At 39.6% G+C, this 27924-nt stretch overlaps 5 protein-coding genes and 1 long non-coding RNA gene across 9 annotated transcripts; 1 reads left to right on the top strand and 5 right to left on the bottom strand.

Moving 5' to 3' along the window:
• Window positions 1-188: 188 nt before the first annotated feature.
• Window positions 189-1080, bottom strand: LOC120280022. The gene is made up of 2 exons (XM_039286721.1): window positions 845-1080; window positions 189-716 (listed from the first exon to the last, which is right to left on the bottom strand). The coding sequence occupies exons 1-2, from the start codon at window positions 1014-1016 to the stop codon at window positions 427-429; spliced, it is 462 nt and encodes a 153-aa protein (XP_039142655.1). The 5' UTR covers window positions 1017-1080; the 3' UTR covers window positions 189-426.
• A 1-nt stretch (window position 1081) lies between these two features.
• Window positions 1082-2067, bottom strand: LOC120280023. Its single transcript, XR_005542236.1, has 2 exons — window positions 1682-2067; window positions 1082-1615 (listed from the first exon to the last, which is right to left on the bottom strand). It is a non-coding gene; the product is annotated as an uncharacterized LOC120280023 (long non-coding RNA).
• A 1330-nt stretch (window positions 2068-3397) lies between these two features.
• Window positions 3398-6870, bottom strand: LOC120280895 (calcium-dependent mitochondrial ATP-magnesium/phosphate carrier protein 3-like). 3 transcript variants are annotated; one of them, XR_005542435.1, is made up of 5 exons: window positions 5938-6868; window positions 4409-5194; window positions 4177-4267; window positions 3711-4057; window positions 3398-3601 (listed from the first exon to the last, which is right to left on the bottom strand). XR_005542435.1 is itself a non-coding variant. In XM_039287866.1 (4 exons), exons 1-4 carry the CDS (start codon window positions 6371-6373, stop codon window positions 3865-3867), a joined length of 1440 nt encoding a protein of 479 aa, XP_039143800.1. In that variant the 5' UTR covers window positions 6374-6870; the 3' UTR covers window positions 3534-3864. The 3 variants fall into 3 exon arrangements, 2 of the variants coding, with proteins under 2 accessions (XP_039143800.1, XP_039143799.1); XM_039287866.1 differs by having other exon boundaries at window positions 3534-4057; window positions 4475-5194; window positions 5938-6870; XM_039287865.1 differs by having other exon boundaries at window positions 3534-4057.
• A 716-nt stretch (window positions 6871-7586) lies between these two features.
• On the bottom strand, window positions 7587-11968 carry LOC120279991 (phospholipase D alpha 1-like). Of its 2 annotated transcripts, XM_039286681.1 has the most exons (4): window positions 11843-11968; window positions 11428-11771; window positions 8923-10819; window positions 7587-8246 (listed from the first exon to the last, which is right to left on the bottom strand). In XM_039286681.1, the coding sequence occupies exons 2-4, from the start codon at window positions 11533-11535 to the stop codon at window positions 7813-7815; spliced, it is 2439 nt and encodes an 812-aa protein (XP_039142615.1). In that variant the 5' UTR covers window positions 11536-11771; window positions 11843-11968; the 3' UTR covers window positions 7587-7812. The 2 variants fall into 2 exon arrangements, with proteins under 2 accessions (XP_039142615.1, XP_039142614.1); XM_039286680.1 differs by having other exon boundaries at window positions 11428-11968.
• A 200-nt stretch (window positions 11969-12168) lies between these two features.
• Window positions 12169-21105, bottom strand: LOC120279992 (TBC domain-containing protein C1952.17c-like). Its single transcript, XM_039286682.1, has 9 exons — window positions 20865-21105; window positions 20668-20757; window positions 14041-14145; window positions 13764-13901; window positions 13587-13685; window positions 13358-13486; window positions 12911-13090; window positions 12631-12747; window positions 12169-12474 (listed from the first exon to the last, which is right to left on the bottom strand). The coding sequence occupies exons 1-9, from the start codon at window positions 21063-21065 to the stop codon at window positions 12301-12303; spliced, it is 1233 nt and encodes a 410-aa protein (XP_039142616.1). The 5' UTR covers window positions 21066-21105; the 3' UTR covers window positions 12169-12300.
• A 2900-nt stretch (window positions 21106-24005) lies between these two features.
• Window positions 24006-25183, top strand: LOC120280034 (ethylene-responsive transcription factor WIN1-like). The gene is made up of 2 exons (XM_039286735.1): window positions 24006-24230; window positions 24345-25183. Exons 1-2 carry the CDS (start codon window positions 24151-24153, stop codon window positions 24865-24867), a joined length of 603 nt encoding a protein of 200 aa, XP_039142669.1. The 5' UTR covers window positions 24006-24150; the 3' UTR covers window positions 24868-25183.
• The last annotated feature ends 2741 nt before the right edge of the window (window positions 25184-27924 follow it).

Genomic DNA, 27924 nt, shown 5'->3' with positions numbered 1-27924 from the left:
TGCAGCTCTCTCTCTCTCTCTCTTTTGTTGTTGTATGCTTGTAGGCAAACACTTGGTTTACTGTTTGGCTGTTTGTGTCCGGGTCTGTTGACTAAATTCTTGAATATTCTTTGATCAAGTAAACAGAGATGTCTAACCTTATATTTTACTGTTATGTTAATTACATTAGTTGATAACAAAGAGAGGAGAAGAAACAGCAATACGTACACCAATTAATTTGAAAAAAAATTGTACAGACTACAGAGTAACAGAGGAGAGGATGGAATTCCGGTTAATAAATGACAGAAGAATAATAAGAAGAAGAGGAGGCAAGGAGAGGATATGCACATGCATGTGCCGAGTAGAGTAGAGAGTTTTCACAATGCATGCTCGGAGGAGGAGAAGGAAGAAGCTACTGATTGATTAAATCATTAAATAATTAATGGATCAATAGGAGCAAGCAATTCGGTGCATGCGAGCCTGAAGAATTCCATTGTAGAGTGCCACCCGGTTGGCTGGCATCTTCTCAACAATTCCCTCCTCCTTCTCCTCTTGCTCTTGCGCAACACCATACTCCTCCTCTCCATAGTTGTAGTTATGATTATAATTACAATCAAAACCAAACTCATCCTCGCTACTGCCCTCTGCCTCAAACTCCACCACCACATCCTCTGCAAACCGGACTCTCTTCTTCTTCTTATTCTTCTGCTTATTCTTCATCATCTGACTGCTCTCACCTGTACATTCATGCAGAGAATTAACAATAAGAACCAATAAATTTAAAGTCCTGAATGCAACAGTCAGTCTGTAATATTAATTGATTAATTGATTGTGGCTGGAAATGATAAACTTGAGCTGCATGTACCTGAACTACTACTGTTTATGCAGGGGCGCAAACCTAGTTTCTTGGACTGGGGATTTTGGGTGGAGGCATCTGTCAATGATCTTGGCCGGCAAAGCGCGAGAAGGATAACCGTACCAGAGACCGCCATGGCTGTGGCGAAGGCCATACCATGAGCGCCTACCAGTGAAGACATGACTAGATAGATGAGATGAACAAGAATAAGAAGAAGATGATGAGATGATGATATATGGTATAGGCTTTTTGCCCCCGCCCCCCAATTTTGTCGGGCGTGTTGCCTGCTCAACGGCCCACTCGCTGATTTTAATTACTCGTTACTTAATGAACCCATCCATCCCTCCAAGCTCCACTGCACATGGGGGGAACTAATATACACTAAATGGTCACAAAAAAATTAAAGAACTATAACAAGAAGCAGAGAAAGCGAGGAGAAGATCCAAAACATGGGAGATGGTTTGAGTGAATTGATAACGACGACGACGACTAACGAGCAAGGGGAGGTGCTTTGGTGGATTCTTTATATTATTTACATGTGTAGATATATATACATATATATATATATATATATATATATTCTCCTTTTTCTTGTTTGTTTTTTTGCTGTTGATGGCGTGTGCATCTTGATTTCTCGTTGTTTTTGGCCTTTAGGTTGTTGGTTGGATTTGGCACGCCAGTAACCTGGTTTGGTTAGGTGAAGTCATCTCCTCTTTCTTGAAAGTTGAAAGGGAAACCTGCCCAATTAGCCCTGTTCTGCTGCCTCCTCTAGCCTTCGCTCTTGTGTCATTAAAAACAATTGATCATCACCCTACCTTATTAAAAAGAATATTAGTTACTTCTTACCATCAAACTCCCCCAGCCCCTCATGTGATTTTGTAAGAATATGATCTTATCCGGGCTCGCCCTTCACAAAATATTTTTCAAGTTTAAGCACGGGTTCTCAGGAAACTAAACTTCATGAAGGGTGGGCTCTGGACACCACAGCCAACAAACAACATAACCAGACTAAAAACTGCGCCATCGCAGTCTACGATCTAATCAACTAAAAAGATGTAGCATGAGCTGGCCATTCGGGTTTACAAGTGCTCTGCAAGAATATTCGGAGAATTAATTTCTAGACAACACTCATAATGGAGCGACAAACCTCTATTTCCATTTTCTGTTTTAGAAAAGATAATCAAGAGATGATGGCATAAACCTGCTCTCCTTTTTCTTTATTCTGTGTTAGAGTGGGAATGAATGTTTGCTTAATATTATATATCCATAACCACAAATATATAATATTATCAGTCATGGGGACACCAACTTAACCCCCACCCACCCACCCATCCATATGGATTATGGGACCTGTGAACAAGATAAACGATCATTGGCTTCATGCGCTGGCCCTTTTGCATTAGCCTTCTCAACAAATATATTGTATTCGAGGTGGGTGGTTGAGATTCTAAGGGAACTGACTATTCTAACAAGTATCATAATAAAAGATATGGATGGAGGAGGTTGGGTCATGTAAGCCGTGATGTCTAATATTTAGTAATGAAGGCAGATGAGGTTGATTGAATTTGGCGTGTAATGAGGTAGTTTTCCAAGGACCCGTGTCGTCTTGGGGATAGAGTCGCAAGGTTCATCCGGAATCTCGTGTTTTGTGCCTTGTGGTGTCAGCCTTGAAACGTGGCAAGGGTTGAACGTTCACCTTTGGAGTTTGGATACTAGTTCCTGATTTGTTTCATTTAGCAAACCAATTTATCACGAAAACAACAGATCCTACCCTGTGTTGGCACTGGCAGAGTGGCAGCCCAATGAGAGAGACCCAGGGATCCAACCCCTAATTTGGTTGTCTCTGATCTGAACTAACCGCAAGATTCGATTCTGTCACATTTAAACAAGCCATACAATCGTTAAATCTCAACAGGAGAACCAGAATAGGCAGTATGTATATATATATATATATATATTATACCACCACCGGTAAATAGATCTTTCTATCTAGAAGAACACACAACAGTATGGAGATTCCAAACAAACCAATCCCTTTTATCATCCATAACTGTGAGATTTATTCAATTTTCCACCACTCAAGTATATGGAAAAACAGAAACATTCTGCAGTGAGGGAATAGTTTTACAACAAAATTCAATACCACATAATGCAGCGAACCATGCAGATAAACCAATTGAACATAGAAGATCGTTCATCCACTTATCCCAGAAGAGAAAGAAAAAAATCATTCTTGGTGTTAGACGCTCGTACATGACTGAAATAGGGTCATAAGGAACTGCAAACATGACTAGGCATATGACCAACTATTTTATCTCAAGAAAAAGTTTCTGCTAGTTTATGTTTTCACCATCCGCAAACTGATGAACATACTTCATGTGGGCAAGTGTTACCCCATATATATTGTAAGTTAACAAGACATTCCCGATTTTATATGGTCTATCCTGTATATAAATTGCAAAAAAACAAGACATTCCAGACTTTGCAATTTATATACAGGATAGACCATATAAAATCGGGTTATTGCATTATGGAGTTGCATATAATGATCAAAAGCTGAAAGGTATATATGAGTAAAAACATTCAATAATCAAGTGTGGCTCAGAACAAAATTATAGTACTAGCTAGAGGCTAAAATAAGTAAATAATAGCACAACATTCACAAGGATTTATGCAAGTGTTAGCCTGCTCATTTGAATTAGACATAGAAAAGAATCTGCTATTTGACCATGTTAGATGCAATATCATGCAGACTACAAGCAGCACCTGAAAATCCAAATGCGAATTTCAGTACAATCTGGAAGAGCCTCATTATTATCAATAGGGTGAGATTAAAAAAAAAAAAAGAAAAAGAAAAATAATCTGCTAAGACAACCATGAATTTGTATCCTGCAGAAATAAGCTTGGCCATGTCTTTGCTACCATTACACCTACTCAATTATCAAAACTGTTCCCCAGTCTCCACCTGAATAAGCTCAATTAGTCAGTCAATCAGCAGTGATGGCCATCAAGCAAAAGCTTAACAGTCTTTAATCAAGAGAAAGATTCTTTTTCATGGATTCATAAACAAGGTAAGTGATGCTTGCTGATGGCACCACTTTGAGCAGATTTGGTAAAATTCCCTTGTAGAATCCTGTAAAACCTTCGTGATGAAGAGTTCTCCAAAATACATCAGACATCCCTTTATAAGCAGCAGATGAGTTGGTGCGCTGAGCTTGCATTCTGTACAATAAATATGCAGCTTCTCTTTAACATGGGACCGCAGGAAGGGATGGTGAGTCCATATAACCATCACCGCCAATAGAATTGGGATTATAAAAGCACAAGAAACCACAGCATACCTTGTTCTAATCACTTGCAAGGGATAAACACATGTTGCTCCAAGAGCTCCTGAAACAGTTCCGCAACCAAGTTGCACGAGAGGACCAGGTTCTATGTTGTGAAGTGTCACATTTGAAAAACAAAGATAAGAAGAATCATGCTAGAGGAAAAACGTAACATAACTATAATCCAAGAGAAAGAAACATTTAACATAAGAGAAACAGTAGTAATAATTGTAATAAGAGAACATACCATTATCATTTAGAAGATATGTTCTAGAAATATCTTTCAAGGTCTCGTATGCTGCAAGATCAATACCTGCATAAGGAATCATACCAATGACAGAGGGAATGAGACCTCTATAGAAGGCTCGAGGCCCTTCTTGGATCCAAATATCTTTGGACAGTTTTCCAATCTTTGGAACTTTTCCAGCCTCACAGACGTAAGTCTGCAGCCGGGTTTTCACAAGATCCAAAGGATATATTACTGTCTGTGCCACAGCACCTGCCAAACCACCAGCAATAAGGCGTCCTGATGTGCCAATGTCACTCTTATCTTCACCTCTAACACTGACTATAAAATCTTTCAGCATTTCATAAGTATAGAATCTAATTGCACTTTCAGGTGCAACCTTCATCACATTCAGTCCATTCCCACGGAAAAATCCCAAGAATCGACTGTCCCTCCATATGTCTTTTATGGCTGGCACAAGTTGGGCCCGTGTGGTCTGAACTTGCATAACCACCTTGAGACGGTCAAGAGGAGCAGTAGCTGTGCGAGAAATTGCTCCAGCTACACCTCCAGCAATCAAGTATTTGCTTGCATTTACATGCTTACTAATCCCTTGAGGTATAACAGCCTGTTCACCAATATCTACAAGGCAGACTCTTTCCCAATAATGGTAAATGTTTTCAATGGTTGCTTCATGAGGGTCTAGAAGCAGAAAGTCTCTCCATTCTTCAAAAGTTATGATCCCATTGTTGTCCTTATCCACATGCTCAACAAAATGAGCTAGCTCCTCATCTCCAATTTCAATTCCTGCAAGGATTTTTAATATGCAAGAAAATGGAGCAAATGAATGAGGAAGCTGATAAGTTAAAGTATTTATATGAAAATGATGAAACTGAAGTACCAGCTGCTAACAAACCATAGACATGATATGGCAAGAAAATAAAATATTCAGTTCCACAAAGGGGATGGATGATAATAATAATATGTAAAAGAACTGAAAACACTGAAAAAGAGAAGTCACTTCAGTTTCTCACACTGTGTAATAATCAAGGCCGGCAGAAACCAGCAGGATGAATGCTTAACACAAACTGAATGCTTCTCGTTAAATCATTTACGTCTTACAGCATAGTATATAGAAGGTGACAGTGACAAGAATCAGTGATGAGAATAACGAAAATGAATGACCACGCAATTAAAAAAAAATTAGAGCCATTAAAAGTTTTGTTTGTACTTTTGGAGCCATGGCCTTTTTCTCAAACGCGGGACAAATCTCTGTTTTACTATTGAAATGGGTATAGTAGTATGGGAAAGATGATAGTGATGACCTGAAAAAAAGTGTAAATTTATTAACAAGGCTACAAAAATAGCACCAAGTTGCGTGGCCGTGGCCTCATTCCCCCTTTTAGATGGTAATCAAACAGCAGAAAGCATATGATCAGACGCCAAGTAAGTACTGCCTCATTCCCCATCATGTATGTTTCAGTCGCGTGCATGATTGATTTTAAAATAGCAATACATTATTATCAAAGGCATGATAGTATATATGTTACCCGCTTTGGCGAGAGCCTCCAAGAGCTCCTCCGGCAGGATGCAGCCGTTGTGCTCGACGTCAATGGCCTCGAAGATGCGGTAGAGGTCGAGCTCCTTCTCGTCCATGTAGCGTCGGAACTCGAGGTAGTCAACACGACCATCCCGATTGGCATCGCATACCTTAAGGAGGTCCCGGGCATACCTGTACTCGGCGGGGATGCGCATGGTGGAGAGGCCGGCCTCGATCTGGGCGTAATCAAGGTAGCCCAATCCGGCGGAGTCGAAGAAGTTGAAAAGACCACGGATGCGGGACTCACGTTGCTCTCTAGTCTCCCGAAGGGCGAGAAGAACGTGGTCCATGGAGACAGGACCGGGCTTCTTCGCCGGGGGGCACTGGTCGGCATTCATCTCCTGATGGACGGGGGGGAATTCTACGAAGCTGGTGTTAGATCCCATTCCCCGGCCCCGGGTATGGCATGTCGATCAATAATATAAAGAAAAGTGAGGCAGGGATCTCTTTGCTTCTCTTTCCAACGATAATGTTGACCAGCATCATAACATATATATATATATATATATATAATGCCCAGGGCTTGGCTTTCTTCTTCAACTTCAAGGTGGTCTTGCTGTGCTGTGAGTGATTAAATCAACATACTTTGGAGGAATTCAAAGTAAATCTCGAGCTCAAATCAAATCAAATCAAATCAAATCCGCGTTATAAAAGAGAATTGGAATTGGAATTGAATTGGAATTGAATTGAATTGAATTGAATTGGAATTGAATGAGGACGAAGAGGAGTAGCAAGATTGCATGGAAAACAAGGAAAAGAAAAGAAGGGAAGGATAAGAGAAAAGAAGAGAAGCGCTCTTTCTCTCGAGCCCTTTCAACTCTTCTCCTCTCTTGACTCCTCACCCATTACTGGCCCTGAGCCTGAGGGCCAGATACTTTACTTGAATATCTAATGGTTGTTTTTTCCAATTATTATTATTTTTATTATTTTTACTGCTATTCATTTGAAGCGGCTGGACATGCTAAAAGGGCTGTTACTCCGTCAGTAATGGCTGAGAAATTCCTTTTCTTCTTTTGGATTGTTTTCTCTGGTAATAATAATATTAAAAAAGATACATTAGACTCGGAAAACAAACCAATTCAGAAACAAATTAAACTGAAGAATCATTCAATCTAATAACGTCTTATGTCTAGAAATATTGAATAAGATGTGGCCCCACTGCTTTTTTATTTTTAATTGGTCAGAAGATTGAAAGCAATAATGCATTGGACAAGAAAGTTTTTTTAAATAAAAAATAAATAAAAAAATTATAGGATGATCGGATGAGATCAGATCAGTTGTCATATAGATAGGCTCGATTGGAGCTTGGCAGCATGGTGAATAAATTATGCATTTGTGCAGACAACTTTGTCCCTGTTGTTCTTTAGATTTAAAGCACTATTGGGTCAGTGTAAATGACATACTCCAATGCATCGAAAGAGTGTCCTATGTCTTTAAGAATCGTTCAACATTCAATTAGCTGTATTGATCTAGACTTTATTTTACCACGGATCAAAAAATTTCACGTAGCCAAGGTAGCTTGAAAATACAACCCTCAGACGATGGCCAACCTGCAAACATTGGCGCCCAAGAATCACAGATCCAAGCCGCATTGCAAAGTACTAAACACCTGCTGTAGCATTGAATAACGAAAACATCAATAAGCAGTTACGTTAAATAGGGTATGCAGCATCAAGGCCTTAAAAAGTCACTCAGATGAAACTAAATCATCAACTACAACATGAATTTTTATTCCCAAACCATGCTGCCATCTGGCATCTGCTATAACTCTAACTAGGTTCATGGGGAAATACTTCCTAAACTGATGGGTAGAGGGTCATGGCAGTCATGTTGTGAGGATGGGTGGAAGGTAGTCGGTCTTGGTGCCAAGAATTCGGGCCTTGGTGTCTGGAAAGCACTGGATACCCGGCAACTCTGTGATGACACCTTCATTAGTGACTGCAACTGGGTATCTGAGCAGATGACCTGGAAGGTCATGCTCTAGTGTATCACTGGAGTAAATATCCCAGTACTTGTCCGCAATCACATTTACCTTGCGCACACAATCCAGGCTCTCTGGCTGGAGGAAAACATCATCCAGCATCCCCAGATGTTCATACCACAAAGCCATCCGGAAACCATGGATATGTCCCCTTGCAGGCTGCTTGGTTAATAGATGGTAAGGCTGATATGCACCCATGGCAATCTCTGAATCTCTGGCTCCATCCATTGACCTCTGATTGATGTTGGCCGAGCCAATGATTATGTACTCATCATCAACTGTAAGCAGAAGAAACAGTCAAATTTATTGTGAATCAATACATCAGTGCAAGCATACAAACAAGGCCAGTGGCCAGTGATTCAGTTTGGATGAAGAGCATGTGAAGCTAGCTCAATAAATAAATAAATAAATAAATAAGAAAGGAAGTTTGATGTGTTACCAGCCCAGGATCATATGCTAAATCAGGCTCGTTGTAAACATGTGAGAAATGTGCATCATCTACTGAATACGGACCCTTTGCAGACAATTAGAAGAACTAAATATGTCTGGCTGTTTTTCTTCTTTATTTTTTGGTTTTTTTTTATAAAAAGAAAAAAAACCTTTTTTTGTGAAGAGACATCTGCATTCTACTGATGTAGAACAGAGGGCAGCATATCCGAGATGCATTTGATCAAAGTTCAAACTACTGCTATGGTGAAGATTGATTCACAGCCAAGAAGTAATGGGCATGACAAGATAACTGCTGCATCCCTTAAAGCCTTGATCAACTAAGCTTATAGAGCTGTGCAAGCAGGAGGCTAATTCCTATGCATGAAGTTTCCGATAAAAAAACTAATATACACAGATTAGACAGTTCACTTAAACAAAATTAATTCTCTATGCATGAATTGCTATAAAGAATGCTAAGAACATCAGAAGATTTCTTGATTAGATAGAAGTTGGAGAAAATATTACCAATCATCATCTTTGTGTGAACATAAATCATAAACCTTCTGGCCTGCTGAGATCTGCTATAATCTGTATTGGGCTCAGGCTGCTCTTCGGGTGTGTACTCTCCACTCTTCTTTACCTCCCGATTCCCCAAGCAAAAGAAGGTCAGATAGTCTTTAGGATTTGCTATAATTCTCTTTGCTTGCAGAGCTTCTACAATGTCAGTATACATCATCTCCATTGTTCTTCGCTGCCAATCCAGAATTGCCTGAACTGAAGCACTCTCAGGGATTCCCTCTGGCCACATTGGAACAACAACATAAACAGTAAAACGTTCACCAGCTTCAATCTTGCTGACAATCTTCAAAGAGAGCTCCTTAGGAATCAAATGCAATGCTCCAATCTCTTCCGGCTTGATGCCATCTGCTTTCCACCCAAAGGAGCTGCCAAGGAAGTACTGATTTTCAATGTAAATAAAATTTTTTGCCCGGCGGATTGCATTTATATAAGCATCTTGAATGCTCCGGTCTATGATGTTTTCTTTTCCACTTATGAGCCCTGACCGAGCTGCGTCCTCTGGGGTCTGAGGAAAACCAAAGGCAGCACCCCCATCAATTGATCTAAAAAGCTGAACATTCCATGTTTCCCTATCTTCTGGAAACATAACAGGTGAGGGAGGAATGATGATGTCCGCCAGATCCCTGATCTGAACAAGCAGATCCTTACCACCCTGCTTCCTCCATCTCTGTTCAAAGTTGAACAGGACATCCCATGCAATTGGTCCTTCCAGTTTTGAGTGAATGTCATGCCATGGCTCTCTGGGTCCACCCTTTCTGATCAATGCACCAGTAAAGTTAGGCTGGTGGAAATCGTCATGATGAGCTGTATCCAAAGTTCTGAATAGAGAATGAAACTGTGTGTCGTATCTTCCATCACAGAGGTCAATGCCCCCAACAAAGCTTACAATTCTCCTTTGTTGAGAAGTCTTCTTGGGCATCTCATGGTCCACAACAACAATCTTCTGATGATGAGTGAACATGGTGGATATCTGTAGGTTCTGAACAATGCTCCCTCCATCATCAGGGTTTCGAGGACACAGAACGCAGTGAACATCTGTGCCTAGGAAATAATTTGCAGTTTCTTCATCATGAGTGGCCATGAGTCCATCTTTCTTAAGTAAACCTCCAGAGGTTCTATCATCCCAAACAAGCATAAGGACTCGAACACCTTCACTAGCCTTCCTCTTAAGTAGCTCACCAAGTGTGGCATCCCCTCCAGGCCTTTGCCTTCTAGAGTCCCTTATCAAGGTGATTTCTGTATATACAGACCATCCAGCAATATAGATTAAATGCTGGGCATTATTGATGGCGTCGAAAATGTCCTCCCAGCATCTCTGCGGCTCATAATATTTGCCACCAGCAAGGGGAATTGGGGGGATGAAGTTGTCCGGGACATGCGCATCTTGATAGAAGGAAACCTTGCAACCCTGCCTCTGTGAGAAAAATGTGTAAGGGACACCTGGGAATTTTGGACTTTGAATTCCCCTAGCCCAACTACGGTCTTTCAAAACATCAAAAAACTGCACTTTCACATGAATCTTTGAACTGCCCACTGGATTGCGCTTTTCATCACAGATCTCAAGCCATCTTTCCACTTCCGCACCAGTAAGGATTTCTCTAACAGGCAGATAAGCACGTCCAACCAGTGATGCACCAATCGCATTGTCAAACTTCACAGTGAAGATGACATTGGCAGCAAAATGAGCGCAATAGATGTGAAAAGCTTCATACCAACGTGGGTTTTCCGGTTCATCTGAAATCCGTCTGGTGCGACCAACTCTTGCCTTTTCTAGATCAATAGTTGCATAAACTTTACTAGACCCCTTACCAATTCCGATAGTATCCTCAATGCCTTCAACAAACTGTATAAGAAGATTGACATAGAAAGCAAAGAGTAGAATCAACATCAAACAATTAAGAAAGAAAAAAAAAAGTAATAAACATCAAGACAGACCAGAAGCTAAAGAAAAACCTTGGGCAGTAAATTAGTGTTGCCCGATTCATACAAAATCCTACCTTTTTCACAAATTGGTATGACCATATTTTTTAGTTTGTTAGTGAAATCCAGAAGTCCATGGAAAAGGATGACTCAAAATGTGAGTAAATAATTGAAAAAATTTAAGATGAGACAAAAATCAGCACACCACAAGTTTTAGTTCATAAGGATGAGTTTACTTCAGTTGACAATCATATCAGGCAATCAAATTTAGTAGTTAAAATGCTCGAACTAGTTTTACATCCACCACCAGAGGGCACATAAACAGGAAGAACATCACTTCCTGATGCAACAACTGTAACAATGTTTTTGATAAATAAAGAATATAACTAAAATTGTATAACAAAATAGAACTTGGACTAAACAAGAAAAACCACAAAATGCATCTTTCATTCGCAAGAAGGGGAAAAAAACCCCTAATTTTGGAGCTTTTCAAAAAAAAAATTTTTTTTTTTTAAAAATGAGAATAAATACCTGACGGAGAAACCTGGGAGCAGAACCAGAAGCTCTGCCGGGGTCGGTGAGCGAATGAGCCTCGAAGATGGTGGCGTGCAAGTTCCCGTGCAGCAAGATATGAGCCATCCCAGATCCCTAAACTTTCTACAGCTCTACTTTTTTCGTCTTTGGTCTCTGTCTATGTATTAGATGGATGGATCAAGTAAAAGCCAAGAAGATAGATTGGAACTTGGAAGAAAGACAAAAAGATGGGGCTTGCAAAACAAGGGATTGAATATGAAGAACATGGAATGAAAAAGGATTCAGCGGGATCTAGTATGAACTAACAAGCAGAAGTGGGCATGGAGAAGGAAAGCCACAATCTACAATTAACAATTCGCAATTGAATACAATTGAGAAGTTATGCAGAAGGGAAAAGACAAGTCACAGGTACCTCGTGTTCTTTATTAGTCAAGAGATCAGACGAGAGATGCAGATACTACTAGCTAGGTCCTTCAAACCCCAGGAGTCTCACAGTCACCATTCTCCAAATTATTCAACTCTCTCTCTCTCTCTCTCTCTCTCTCTCTCTCTATCTATCTATATATATATATATATACATATAAATATATCTCTCTCACCAGATTTTGGATATATTTCCACTACGCCACGCAACGCAATAATCCATCATGATGAGTTCATCATGAACTCAGCACGGATCTTGGAATACATCAAAAGTTAGGATGCTAGGACTAACTTTATATATTATATATTCACCAAACATTGCATAATCATAATTCCCTTTCTAAAATTTATTTATTTATTTATTTACAAAAGCTCATTTCTGAAACTTAACAGGTGTGATCAGGAAGGATACGTTCATCAAGAATACATACAAAGCGGTTTCAATTTTCAAATGCGACGCCCGACATGGATGGGAGTTATCTGATGAGCTAAATTTAACAAACGTTCTAGATCAACTTGAGGGTAATGTTGAAGGAGCTTCAAATTGGAGGTGAAGTCACCGGTCAAAAGCTCATGTCTCAAGTACAGCAACATAGCGCAACACACCCTCAGCAACAACTCCTGCACCACACCAAAATCATTTCATTAATTGCTGAATGACGACTATCAAACCAAGATAAAATTATACAAATATATATATATATATATATATATATATATATATATATATATATATATATCTATAGCAAAAGAAATAAAGAGAGAAAGAGAGAGCACCTGAACTCCCAAGGGATTGCTAAGAAGAGAATCCCACAGCCTTATGATACAATCAAAGTCGAATTCCTGTGTTAATAGCAAAGTGATCCACCTGAATGCATAAAACTGAGGGTTCAGCTGCATATAACAACGGAAATGCATACTCTGTCAGCACGAAGTGAATGTTTCAAGGCTCCAAGCACACAGCGAGCGCATCATGTTTGGATTTGTATGTACGTATTAAAATGACGTCTTCACCTATTAGGGAAGCAAATGCACAGATTTAACTATAGGTACCAACCTTGCATGTGATCATAAGATGCTGCCAAAGCTCTTGATCGTTAGTTCGCAAAAGTTCAGACAACTGGTGAAGAGTACTGTGAATTCCCATGGAGCTGTTATCTAATTGTTGGCAAAAGTGATTCACAGAATCAAACATCAGTCGAACAAAACATGCGAAGCAGTCAGCTTCCACATTGGGCTGAAACATGGGAAAGTCTTACAGTGAGTTCACAGAATTGAATGAAATCAAAGACAACAACATCGACACTAGAATATCTATGGTTAAATAAAGTTATCAAATGCACCACTGGTTAAGGTATATAAGCTGGTTAAGAGGATTACTACTGGCCATAAAATCTAGGACGCTCTGAAATAAAACACCTAATTAAAACAAGGAAAGCTACACATCATACATCAATCCAATGGATAATTCTCATAATTAAAAACTGAAAAGAGGTCATCTCACTGCATTTTGCTCGTCAAAGTCTGTCCTGCATACAAAGTAGAGTGGGGCTAAGACTTCATTCATTCCTTGGACATAACCAATAGCAGGATTTAATTTGGCAAACAGGAAAAGAATATCTTTCATTGCTTTCTGCCCAGCAAAAGAAAAAATGTAAGTTTTGTTTCATTCATTCATAATCTCAAAAAACCACAGATGAGCTTAAGATCTCATTCATTTGTTAATTAATCACCTGGTTGCTTTTACCAAGTGACGAGTCTCCAGAGAAGAATTTCATATCTGGATGCGTACGCGGAAGATCCCGATCTATCTGCTCTAGAATCTCTGCATCCTAGGCAAGATAAGCATGACCTAAATCAGAAGGAATATGCACAGCATGTTGTATTATAAACGAACTAGACTGGCTTACCTTGAAATATCGACACCAAATGCTAGTTTTGCCCATATTTAGAGGATGGTCACCATTAGAAATCTCATGCCTACACAGCAGTCCAACCTGCTGCTCACTTGAAGACATCTTCTCATCCTCCTCCCTGCAGGATTCTGACTGCCTAAATAGAACACCTGATTGATAAGAGTAACTCCACTTGTAGCATAATGGAAAAATAAAATGAAAAATAAAAGCAGAGAATTACAGGATCTAATTTATTTAATGAAGTGGCAGGAATTGTCTTTCTAGAACTCACAGGATTTATAAGGAGCTCCTTTTTCAGTTCTGCATATCTTGATCTGTTGGCTGCCAATTCTCTTTCCCAATCATCTTTTTCAGGAGGCAAGTAACCCAAGAGTAGCTGAATGCACAAAAACAAGAATTCAAAAGCAATTAAAAAAAGTTGAGAAAAAACTTGTGAGAAAACAAGGAATAAATATTCAACAACAAACTCAATGAAATGGCTCTTCCAAAGCCTTCCTGAGAAACATGTCCATAACGGTGCTTAACAGTCAGCTCAAACACACCTAACCACCGACCGTAGTACTGATATTCAAAGATTCAAAATTTTTGTTGCAAATCTACGCTTTAGTCCTGAATTCTCACTTCTCTGGCCTGACCTTCCCCTTCTCTCTCTTGCCAAATTGTTCTCCTTTCCCCCCTTGCGATGGCAAGCGGGGAAACACCCTCTCCGGGGCCGACCTCCTGGGCTGAGATTGCGGCTGCAGTCAAGAACAGGCCCCTGAACCCTTCTCCGCTTGTTGATGGCCTTGTCCTGCGTCGGTTGAAGGCTTCTACTACTGAATTTATCTACTTTGATGGGGATTCTATGGCGCGAGCTCGTCTACGATTTCAACATTCTCTCATTGGCAAATTTTTCGGGAAACCACCCTCCTTTGATCAAATCAAATCTATTCTTCAATCTAGATGGAGTGAACTTGGTGACATCCCCACTCAGACTTACCGAATGGGTATCTCCTCTTCCGATGCAATTCATCGGAAATCTCCCAAAAACTCTTATTCGAGGGTCCTTGGGTGGTTAATGGGACTACTCTTCAGCTTGGCCCCTGGAAGCCGTTCTTTGAGCCGGCCTTCGCTAAGCTTTCTACCGTTGTTGTCTGGGTGCAGTTGCACAATCTTCCGGTCGAGTTCTGGGATGGGGAGTCACTTGAATCCATTTCTGCCACGCTGGGACGATTGCTGAAGATCGACGATTATACGTGCTCTCTGTCCAGATCCAAATTTGCACGCATCTGTGTGGAAATAGACCTGAGTAAACCTTTGAAGCAAGGTTTCTAGGTTGGGGATGATGGTTATAGTGTTTTTGTTGTAGTCCTGTATGAGAAACTCCCAACTTTCTATTACCTTTGTGGAATGGTTGGACATGGATCGAACCATTGCAGCCGTCGGAGTCTAGTGGACTAGAGTAGATCCCAGCCACCCCCGATACTGGTTCCTTGTGACCTGAATGGGTTGGAGGTAGGGACTGTGATGGAAATCATGGATGATGGCAAGGAGGCAAGGATCGATCATCTAACCCCGAATCCTGTTGAAGCTAGTACAGAGGATGATGTTTCTAGTTTTGGACCTTGGATGCTCGTTGCTCGACGTAGGGGGCGTAGTGGTGGCCACGGTGGCGCCGGTGGTGGTGTTGGGAGATCAGTATCACGTGTGGCGCATGCGAGCCCTACAACGTCTCCCAACGTCTCTCCCAACATTCAATTGCATGATGATACTGCTAGACCGACACGTGGCACTCCATCATTCCACGGTAGGGGCGGTCATGTCGGTAGCAGGTCCCGAGCTTCCGATACCTTCCTTGTGCTGTCAGAGAACCCTTCCACTGAGTTGATCTCTTCCGGTTCTCAAGATATTGGGACTCTGCCTGGTGCTTCGTCTCTTGTTAAGAAGTACAACAATCCCATTATTCCTTCTGACCCGGGTTCTAGTTCTAGTGTTGCTTTGAGTCCCAAAGAGAAGATTTTGTCATCTTCCCTGACTCTGTCACACCCTCCTAGCCTTCAGATCTCTGATGGGTTGGATGGTGGAGTTACCACGTGTCCTTCCAATGTATCTCATGCCTTAGTTGTTGCACAGGTATCTGCAGCCCTGAACCCCTCTTCCTCTCTAGAAAGCTCTGACCATTCTATGAGCGATTCCAGGGAAGAAGATTCTGAAGAGGATGAAGGAGACAGTGTGATGTCTGAATATGATGATACTAATTAACCTGATGATTCCATGACTCTTGATCAATACCAGTCTGTTATCCGTAAAGAAGCTCTCGCTCGTCGTGATCCGCAACCTATCTCTCCATCCAACAAGAAGGGGAGACTAGGCAGTGGAGATGATGTTGTCTAGTGTTTTGGCCTCTCTCCTTTTGGGATCTTTCGGCTGCTTGTTCTCATGCATCTTTTTCTTTCAATGTTTATGTTCCCTTATTTACTTGGTTTAATCATGATAGACAACATTTTTAAGCTTGTTTGCTGGAATTGTAGGGGAGTCTCCGGTAGGGATACTTCATCCCGTATCAAATATCTGATGAAGCATTTCAATCCTCTCATCTTCTGCCTTGTTGAGACTCGTGCCGACAATAGTAGGCTTGATAACTTTTGCTCCAAGCTTGGTCACAATTGGGACTGGGCAGCCATTGCTGCTGATGGTTACTCCGGTGGTATAATAGTTACTTGGTAGAAGCAGCTGGGGAAGGTTACCCCATTGGCCAGGTCCAGGTATGTTCTTCACTTAGTAGTCACTAATGATAAAAATGAGTTCTGGATTCTCTCTATTGTGTACAATCCATCTCGTTACCAGGACCAATCCACTGTTTGGTTAGAGCTTTCTGGTATTGCTACCCTTAACTTACCTTGGATTCTTATTGGTGACTTTAACACAATTGCTAATCTTAATGAGTTTCAGGGGGCTCTCAAAGCTATTATCGTCGCAAGGCCCATGTGTTTTCTGATTTTATAACCATTAATAATCTTCTAGATGTGAATTATACAGGATCTAGTTTTACCTGGTGTAATAATCAGTCTGGTGCTGCTAGGAAATGGGCTCGTCTTGACAGATGTCTACTTAATTCCTATTGCACCACTCACCTTGGTAAGTACTTTCTTAAACATCTTTCCCGCCTGTTCTCTGATCATGCTTCTCTCCTCCTTACTCTCTCTGACAGAGTCCATATTAATAAGCGGGTCTTTTGCTTTGATAATTATTGGCTTGATTACATTGGGTGTCATTCTGCAGTAAGGGAAGCTTGGAATTTTTTGCCTCATTCCAATCCGATGCATGCTTTTACTCATTTAATTTCTCGTACTAAATCTAACCTTTACATTGGAAAAGTCGTGGGCTTAACTCCATTGATTCTAGTATTAGTAAGGTTGAGTCTGAAATCTTGGAGGCTGAGGCGTTGGATATTATGAATGGTAATGATTATGTTTCTACTAATCTTCTCAACTCTCTCTATAACAAACTTGCTGCTCTTAATCATCAGAGTTCTTCCAAATGGGCTCAACGAGCCATGCACATGTGGGTCCTTTGTGGTGATCAAAACACTGGCTTTTTCCATAATCTTCTTCCTTCTCGTAATCATCATAATGCTATTTCTGTTATTACTGATGTTAGTGGGAATTGTTTTACTAATCATAAGGGTATTGAGAATGTTTTCTGTAATACTTTTACTAATCTGTGGTCTGAGCCTTCAGACAAGTCTGTTTTAGACATTTCTCAGGCTCTGCCATATGACTTACCTCTTATCTCTGCTGTTGATGGTGAGTTCCTGACTATGGAGGTAACTAAAAAGGAAGTGTTTAATGCTCTTCAGTCTCTCCCTTCTAGTAAGAGTCCCTGGCCTGATGGTTTAAATTCAGAATTTTACTGCTTCTTCTGGAATGAAATTGATGATGCTCTTTATGATGCTGTGAATTACTTTTTCACTAATTCAGTTATTCCTAATTCTTGGGGCTGTACCTTCATCACTCTTATTCCCAAAAAGCCCAACCCTAAATTTGTTTCGGATTATTGGCCTATATCCTTATGTAATGTCTGTTATAAAATTATCTCGAAAATTCTTGTTAATCGTCTTACGAATGTGTTACCCAAGATCATTGGTCGTGAGCAATGTGGCTTTGTTTCTAATCGCAGCCCCTCTGATAACATAATTACCTTACAGGAAGTGGCTCATTCTTTGGATAGAGAGTCTAATTACCCTCCTAGGATGTTAGTTAAGCTAGACATTGAAAAAGCGTATGATACGCTGAGCTGGACTGCAATTCTTGCCACCCTTGAACGGATGAACTTCCCTAGTCGTTGGAACTCTTGGATTCGAGCCTGTATTTGTTCTGTTTCTCTTTCTTTGCTTATCAACAAACAACCCTCTCCTTGGATTAAATCTGCTAGAGGCCTTCGGCAAGGGACCCCTTTGTCTTCCTATCTTTTTATCATTGTAGCTCAAAACTTAACCACTCTATTAAACTTTGCTATGAGACAAGACATGATTCCTAGTTTCCATTATGCTCTTAGCAACAATTTCAATCATCTAATGTATGCCGATGATTTGATTTTTGTTACTCATGCAACTAGGAAATCTGCTCGGTATATTAGTTTGTGCTTTTCTATCTATAAGCAACTCATTGGTCAAAAAGCTAATAAATCTAAGTCTGAAGTGTATTTTCCTTCTAGATTTAACTTCAAACTTAAAAGGAGCATTTGTAACATTCTTGGTTTTAAGACTGGATCTTTTCCTTTTACTTACCTTGGCATCTCCATAACACCTAAAAGATTACATGTCCCTCATTTTGCTAAGATGCTTGATAAAGTTGAGAAAATTCTCTCCTTATGGAATCATTCTAAAATCTCCAAGGCTGGTAAAGCAATTCTGATTAACTCTGTGTTGATGTCTACACCAGTGTACTACTTGTCGGTCTATCCTGTCCCTGACACGGCTTTAGATAACATTACTAAAGCAGCTAGGTCGTTATTCTGGTCTAAGGGTGGCAACAGAAAAGGCATGAGCTCAGTCAACTGGACAGATATTACACTTAGCCATACTGAGGGGGGTCTCTCGATCCGGAACCTACGAGCTGCTAAAACTTCCTTAATGGCCAAGAATGTTCTCAGATTTCTTAATCGTCATAATGTCATTTGGGGTTGATGTCCTTCTTCACAAATATAGCAATGTTAATTTTTGGACAGATTCCATCCCAGCCAATTGTTCATGGTTTTTTAGAAGTCTGTGGTATAATGCTAATCTTATCAAACCTCAGCTCTGGCTTTATCATTTTAATCCCAATCTCACTGATCTTCTATCTCATCCTTGGTACTTTGAAATTCCTTTGGCATTTAAACCCACTTTCCTGAACATGGATATTAATTTAGATCTGTTAAGGTGTTCAGATTTTATTCTTGACAATAATAGTTGGAATTTCAGCTTATTACATGATGTATTTGGTGAATATCTTATATCTGATAGACTTCGCAGCTGCAGTGCTCATTGCTGGGTTTGGTATCCTAAATCTCAGTAACACAATTTAACTTCTACTATTTATGCTCATTTCAATAGACCTGCAGGCTCCCTTGACCCTTGGGATGGTTGGGGTAATATCTGGCAACTCAAAATTGCTCATAGACCCAAACATTTCCTATGGTTGCTCTTTCATAATGGTATTAAAACATTTGACTACCTTTACAGATTAAATCTTGGTCCTCCTACCTTCTGCAAGTTTTGTAACCTTGATTTTGAAACAATTGAACATCTTTTCAATACTTGTACCAAAGTTCATGCTCTCTGGTGTTTGGTTAGCAATCATATCAGTAAGAACATTCAATTTCGAGACGGCTTCTCCTCTGGCAGGTGGCTCTGTCCGCCTAATTCTAAGTATGATATGTATGGTCAATCGATCATTGCTACTGTCTGTTGGTTATTGTGGAAGGCCAGATGCAACCTTGTATTTAGTAATGAAGCTCCTGATTTCAGCATATTCCTATTAAAGCCATCCATCATGTCAGGGAGTATTCTTATGCTTTTCCTTCTCAATTCAGTAAAAAGCTTATCTTGAATAATTTTGATGCCACTGATTCTCCCTTTTTGTTTGTTCGTTTTGTGAGCTCCAGCGATGCTGTGAAGTTCGGAGCAGGCTTCTACGTTACAGATTTCAATTCCCAGTTCGTTTGTGCTGGATGTTGTCTTAACCAAGCTGATTCGGTCCTTGAAGCTGAGGCATTAGCACTTGTTGCGACTTTGGGGAGCATGTTTGCATCTGATATCCATGTCAATATGATCTTCATCGCTAGCTCTGATCTGTATAACATCATTATGTATGGGCAATCTAATCTGGTGTGGCGGCTCAACCCGTTGATTAACAGCATTTCTGATTACCTTATCGAGCTTGGCCAACAGTCCATTCACATCATTCTTAAATCTTGGTTAGCTCCTACTTCTAGCCTTGCCCTCCTTGGTGTCAAGTCTCATGATATTACCTTTTTTCATCAAGGCAGGGACCTTCCTTACTGGATTATGAAGCAATTCATTAGATTTGGGATCATCTTGTAATTTTTTCCAGCTTTTTGTGTTTGTTTGTTGTTTCAGTATTGTGTTTTTTTCCCTCTGTTTTCTGCTTTGTGTTGCCCCAGGGCTTGGTTTGTATTTGAACTTATTGTATTCTCTTTTTTATTTTATAAAATAGCTCAAGGAGCTCTCTTTCCTCCAAAATTCTGTTACCCTCTTCTTGCCTATGAAACTTGAACTTATTCAGCTCTACTATGTATGTGAGGTAAATAGAAATAAATGAGGAATTTCTTAAGTTTGGATATCAATATGGACTCTACAAAATAAATAAATAAGTATATAAAAGGAAGGGGGAAAAAAGGGGAATAGAAAACAAACCTTCCAGACTAGAGCTCGGAACTCTCCATCAAGCTGACCACTACCAGCGATCTTTTGCAGTGCTTCCAGGTTTACAACTCTTTCAGAAATCTGCTAATAAATAAGTTACTAATTAATTAGGTCCACCAAAAAAAAAAAATATATATATATATATGTGTGTGTGTGTGTGTGTAAGACACAGAAGAATGGTAAACCACCTCGCACTCCAGTTCTCTTTTCATCTCCTCGTGAACTTCCTTTCCAATCTTACGATGGATCACCACCATAGACTCCTTCTCATGTTCATCACCAGCTTCCACATGAGTCCTCTCCAGCCGTATCCTGACGGTTTGGAATGTCTCAAGTTCCTCCCCAGTAGGGTCAGGAACAGAGTGCTTGAACTTACCTTCACCCAACATGAGTGTGTGTGTGTGTGTGAGAGAGAGAGAGAGAGAGAAGAAGAAGAAGAAGAAGAAGAAGAATTTGAGGGAGTGGCGGGGAATGGTAGGTTTGAGTTGAAAGGCAAGCAGAGGAGCGGCAGCTGCACGTCTCGTGACATGGTAAATGGGCCGATAAACGGACCCAGCCCATCTATTTAGTCAATTTGGGCTCTTCAAAGACGTTTGTCTCACCATGCTAACCCAAACTCAGTTTTGTGCTTTTCCAGTCTCATGTTTGAACAATGATATATCTCTATCACAAGCTCTCTTTTTTGTATGCCTTTATTTTCAATTCATTAATTGTGCTCCTCCATTAATCACCATTACCAGATTATACATGTATAATATCGATATTGCTGCTATTAGATGGGACTAATATTCCATTCATTTATTGTGGCTAACAAACACCACAAAGTATAGTTGGATGGGCATCTCAAATCAGCCAATAAGGCCATAATTGGTAGTAAATGGCATCATGTGCCACCATCCCCCTCTTTGTGGCCATAACTAACACAAGTTAACCCTTCTCTTATGGCCTCATTAACATCCCAACCAACCTTTTCTTTATGTCACAGACCGCTGCTAGTCCACCACCTTCTTCAGGACTAGTTATCACAACCTCCAATGCTGAATCTCCTGTTTTTGGTGCTTGTAAATTATGTGAATTTGTTATTTGTAAGCTCAACATCATCTCATTTTTAGTAAAAGTTTTGCACAATTTTTTTTTTTAAAAAAAAAATGAAATGTGCAAACTACGAATTTATTAGAAAACCAAACCGAAACAAACAAACAAACACATACAGACTTCAAAGAAATAAAAAAATAAAAAAAATTTACACAGATTAAATTTATTCTTCAAATATGTTATTAGAATAATAAAAATAATTCAACGTTTGCTCTGCTGCCACCTTAACAACAACTAAATCTCCTCTAGCTTTCATTGCTTCAAATTAAATGCTGACTAATAAAGAGTGTGCAGTGTGTTAGAAGAAGTCTAAGCTCTGAAAATTATAATAAATAAACAAGTATTCACCCTTAACTCAATTTGTTGATCCGTGGGGATGAGGGAATTAATAGTAAATACTTAATAGACGCGCGCGCCACTATCCCAGAATTGGTATCCTTTGCTGCCTTCCTTTCTTCCTTAATAGTTGGAGTAACACATAGCTTAACTACGTGTCACTTGCCCCGTTGGTACAGCTGGATGACTGACTGTATTTCTGACATTTATGCAACTAGCTATTTATTTGAACAATTGAACCAGTATAAATTAATAATGTAGACAATCTTTTTCATAAATACACGGAAATAATAAGTAACAGAGGTTGGGTTGCAGAAGAGACAAATAATGAAAAAGCGCGCACACACACATATGTTATTTGTAGTCCCTAGAGCCTAGAGTCTTAAAGTACTTCGACCTAGCTATAGATAAAGATGTAACTTGTAAGAGAGGGCCGATATGCCGATAGATAGATATCATATCAGAGCAAGTCATGCATGTGCTTACATCATGAGATATATAACAAGTACTAGCACATTGAAATCTTGTGTGTATATACGTTGGTAAACTACCAAACGTCTGAATTATTTATTTCCACCTCTTCAGTTAAAACTAAAAGGAAGAAGAGACACGCATGCAGGGAGGGGCCTGAGAAATTAAATATCCACAATTTAGTATGAATAATAATTAAACACATTTGAAAGAAAGAAAGAAAGGAATGCCTCCACGAAAAAATGATAATGACTACAATAAGACATGCTTAATTAAATGTACTAATATAGACTAGGTCATAGATAAATATATATAAAATATCTCACTTAAATACCGCAAATTAACTCTACCAAATCCCAAGTCATAAAAGCACCAAACTTTATCAATATTAGTATTCAAAGTCCTCCTTTGAGCTTTCTGGACACCATTCATTTGGAGGAGCAAGTCATTCAACACGGTAGTTTCCAAGAAAATTAACCTATCAGATAAATGAAAAAGAAGAAAGTTGATGCACCAGTCATTAATACCGCAATAACTTGCTCTAAAGTAAGTGACTTGTTGTTATCTCGAATAGTACTAGTACTACTCCCTCTATCTCTTATTACTACTATTTAGACTTGGGAGACTTTGGAAACGGGAAACGGCCAGAAAAAGGAATTAACAAATGATGCTTTATGGGAGTGATGTAAAACCTCATAATTAAGAAGCAGCGTTGATATGGTGGAGAGGGTGAGACAAGTAGAGAAGGTTTTTCTAAAGCTAGCTATATATATTTAATTTCTGTGGCTGTGAATCAAGGAACGATATGACCAACTATGAACCACATCACTTATCCGGGCAATAGACAGAGAGTCACCTGCTTTATTTGTTAGCTCCACATGGTGGTGCCATCGCCATTTAGGACTTTCTTACAAAACCCAATTAACTATTTTTATATATGCACATGCACAATTAACTTGGCCTATTATTGGTTACATATAATCTAGCTATATGTGCATACAAACCCCAAACAAAACACACACACACACACATATATATATATATAGATATAAAGATATAAAAATGTAAAGCTGTTCAAGAATCTAACTAAACCGTCATACGCCAAATGCTCCGTCCGGGTGGTGCCTAATTAGAAAGACATACTACACATACAGAGAGAAGAGAACATTGGTCTTGCAGCCCAAAGCCTGAGCAATATTATATTGATGGCGACGTAGGGAGTTATCTTAAAGGTACTAGTAGTAAGTAGATAAGGGAAGAAATAAGTGAACAGCGTTTACCTGCGAGTTCCAAGCAACATGGATGGGGTGGAAGGATGGATCTTTCTCATGGTATTAATTCGGCCAAAGGGGCGTAGGTGAACGTGTTTATTACCATAGTACTATGGTGGTTATGAGACTGGCCACACTTCACCGACAGCAAACCTGGAGCTCCGCCTGCACATTCCCTGCTTCTCTCTCTCTCTCTCTCTCTGTCTGTCTGTCTCTTTAAAATCCATTTCAAAACTCACTCACATCCTCATTCTGCAGAATGCGTACTTTGTAATCAGTGCATCTCTCTCCAGAAAAAAACATGGGACAATCAAAGAAGTTCAGAGGTGTCAGGCAGCGCCATTGGGGGTCCTGGGTGTCTGAGATACGACATCCTCTCCTGTAAGTCACCCAGCTGCATGCTCTGCATTTCTAGCTCCTTGTTAATTTGTTCACTGTCGTCAAATATAAATATAAATATAAATATATATCATATGTCTCCATGATCACCACCAGGAAGAGGAGGGTGTGGCTTGGTACCTTCGAGACAGCTGAGGAAGCGGCCCGAGCGTATGATGAGGCAGCCGTCCTCATGAGCGGACGCAATGCTAAGACAAACTTCCCCATTGCGAGGAATCCTGCAGGAGATGAGCACTCCCAGACAGGCCTCTCTGAGGTCCTCAGCGCCAAGCTGCGCCGCTGTTGCAAGACTCCGTCTCCTTCCCTCACCTGCCTTCGCCTTGACACGGAGAAATCACATATTGGTGTGTGGCAGAAGCGTGCTGGTGCTCGTGCAGAGTCCAATTGGGTTATGACTGTTCAACTTGGAAAGCAGCTTCCTCAGCCAACGGACGAGACTGAGGACGCATCTTCTGCGCAACAACCAGCTGAGACACCACCACAAGGAGGGCTTAATATCATCGGAGGAGGAGGAGGGATGGAGGATGAAGAAAGAGTTGCACTGCAAATGATAGAGGAGCTCCTCAACAGGAACTGTCCATCTTCCCCTTCCCAAGAAAGTTGCAGCTATATCATTTAATTAGTAGTTCCAGGTCCAATCCGGCTGGGCTGGCTGGCCCCTTCTTCTTCTTCTTCTTCTTCTTCTTCTTCTATCTATGGCACCTACTCCAACTCCCAGGCTTGCTTCTTCCTTCCTTTCATGCTTTCCTAATCACTTCCCTAAAGTGGATAATAACTAGGTTATGTCTTTAATATGTTTATATATATATCTATATATAGATAAGCCTATGCATATATGTTGTAATTAGACATATAAAACAGTCTTTATCAACCCTGGATGTGCTTAAATGATGCCCAATTAAAAGTAGGGAAATAAAAGAAATGGGCTATGATTACAATCTTTGTTGCCTAATATGATTGATTACACACATAACTTGAAGTTGATGGATTGATTAAGACCCCTTAACACGAAGTTGATGGTTTGATTAAGACCCCCTATAAATATATAAATATATATGTTAGACGACAATCTCCTATTAGACATATGACAAACATGAATAAGAATTTCAGTAGGTCTCCTACTCTGTTTTTGTAGAGCATGATTTGGCCCATTCATCAACCATTTGATGTTTGATGCCTAGACATGTTTGTGCAAGCCCTTCCCAAGTTATTGTTAGGAAAGCATTAAGAAAATGATTCATCATCATTTCCATCCCTTTCCATCGGAACACCCACTATTGTCTATTGCTTAATCTACTTTTTCCAGAGGGTTTCGTGTTGAAGTGATAGCAGGTCCGGAACCCATGTTTATTATTTAATCACTGCATCCACATAAGAGATAAGAACCAAAGGAAATTTAAGGGATATATGATGGTCATTACAATGAGATAATTAAAATCTATTCAAATTTTTCTACATACATTTACACCATAAAAGACTCGGTGTGTCCGCGCCATAAAGATTAAATTGACATCAGAAAAGGGTGGGTGGTAACCAAAAAGAGCATAATCACCAAAATAAATAAATAAATAAACTCTCAAGATAAGAAGTAACTGTAACTAAGAATAGAATTATCATACTCTGCTGTTCAACATGAGAATGGAAGATTGGGAGCTCAAATTTTATTTTCTGACCAGGTTTTGCAATTAAAAACAGTAGGTTCTCTATGTTGATGAAAATGAATTCTATTTTTGAATGTTTCCATGTTGCAAAATAATAATTCAAACAAACAGATATTCAGTGTGCAGTATCACAATAAAGAAAATATTGTTTGCCGTTCAGAACCATATAATCTCAGACAAGGAACAATAGTAAAGTATGTAACACTGAGTTTGCAGTATTGCTATCTGCATGAGTATGACCAATAAGTCTGGCAGTCTGCAAATGTTCACGCTCGTCGCACATAGCTAGACAAGCTCTTTTCAATACAAAACAAAAATCAAAATAGCAAACTCAATTAAGCTGGCATAGTAACACATGGAAAGACTGCAGTTGCTGCAAGTTTATATCATCGTGAAGGAGTATCACATGGCAGGAGAAACAAAATGCCTAACCTTTTTCATGTTCTAGCTATCATTGAACTGACAATGATTTTAGCAAAATTACAGATAAAATTGGCCATTAAATGATTGTGTGGACAACAGGGAAAGCAATTGGAGAAACTAAGAAGCAATACTTGGTCAAGTTAGTAATCGCAATTAAAGCCTAACAACAACTAACAGTCAAGATTTCTCATCACTATCAATGATCAGGGATATGCCTGTCTGCCTTGTTAGGTATGTCACATAATTAGCTCACTAAACAAGGACTGGACTGTCATATTGGTGGGGTACAAACATAAGAACGATTTTATTGACACTATTGAGCACAATAGGGATAGGCTGAGCTAATTATCTATAATGCCATTCATGTTTATTGTCCTAAGAAGGACAATTTTACGAAAGTTTCATGTTTTAACATAATCACCAACTCATAATACAGCTCTGAACTCTTGGACAGAAACTATCCTAGCATTAAATATGCCATTCTAGTTAGTAAACAGTACACTGTAAGATTCCCAAAGAATCCACACGAATGAGAAAACCCTGACCCCAGTCGAAGTTCTCTCCTCACATTACTAAACAATGCACACGTGGAAGATTTCAGAATTCGCAGCGGGGACTCTTCTGTTGAAAACTTAAAATATGAAATAGCTACAGTGATAAAGGAGATTGGTGGTTGGATGTTCATAAATGTTTCAATAATCGAAAGATCAAAATCAAATGAACTTCCTATCAAAGATGACATCTAACCAATATATTTGAATCATGAAGTGTTCAATATTGCATGGCCACAATTGTAGATAATTACTCAGTGAGAGTGAAAATTAGCACATGCTAAGAGACAACAAATGAGATTAGGAAACTTTTGGTTGAGAAAGGGCCGCCCTAGAAATGTGTGCTTTCCTCCAAATGCTTGCCGGACAAACACATTTTATTTGCGGGTTGTGTCCATACTAGAAACTACAAGAGAGGTGTCTATCATATAACGGTATATATGCAAGTATGTTAACATCATATACGGTATGGATAAAATTATTTGAAAATTCACATAGATGAGAAAAGCTTGCTGATTACAGCCCTACATCCTAGCATAATTATAGACCTGAAGATTTTGAAAAGTAAAGAAGAACCACAAGCCTTGGCCAGAATACATGTGAGTAGGTCTAATCAGTTCACTAAAGCTCAGCAACTCATTGACAATTAAACTGAAGCACTTTCTGATCAAACATCTTTACACTGATTCATGGTTGAAGCACTGGTTGAATACATGTTATCCAATAGAGCAGTAGCATGTGAAACATCTATTGAGTGGTGCATGGAGAAAATTACACAAGATGCATCCAAACTTAGTGAAAGGCAAAAAGGATTTAAAACACTGAAAATAGGTACCGTTCACACCATGGTTAGAAAAGGGTTGATAAGAAGCAATTTTATTTCCTTCCAATGAGCTTGATGTGTACATAAGATACTATGTGAAAGTTGCGTGCCACTTCAGATGGCGAAGAGAAACATATGATGTGACAAGAAGAAATAAGGTGCACAAGCAGAATGCTCCAAGCCAATAATTCTCTTTTTTCTGCATGGTAAAGGATCAG

Source organism: Dioscorea cayenensis, chromosome 17 (genome assembly GCF_009730915.1).
Source record: "Dioscorea cayenensis subsp. rotundata cultivar TDr96_F1 chromosome 17, TDr96_F1_v2_PseudoChromosome.rev07_lg8_w22 25.fasta, whole genome shotgun sequence".
Taxonomy (NCBI): Eukaryota; Viridiplantae; Streptophyta; class Magnoliopsida; order Dioscoreales; family Dioscoreaceae; genus Dioscorea; species Dioscorea cayenensis.
Note: the sequence above shows the minus strand (reverse complement) of the source record. Positions and strands in the feature narration are given on the sequence as shown.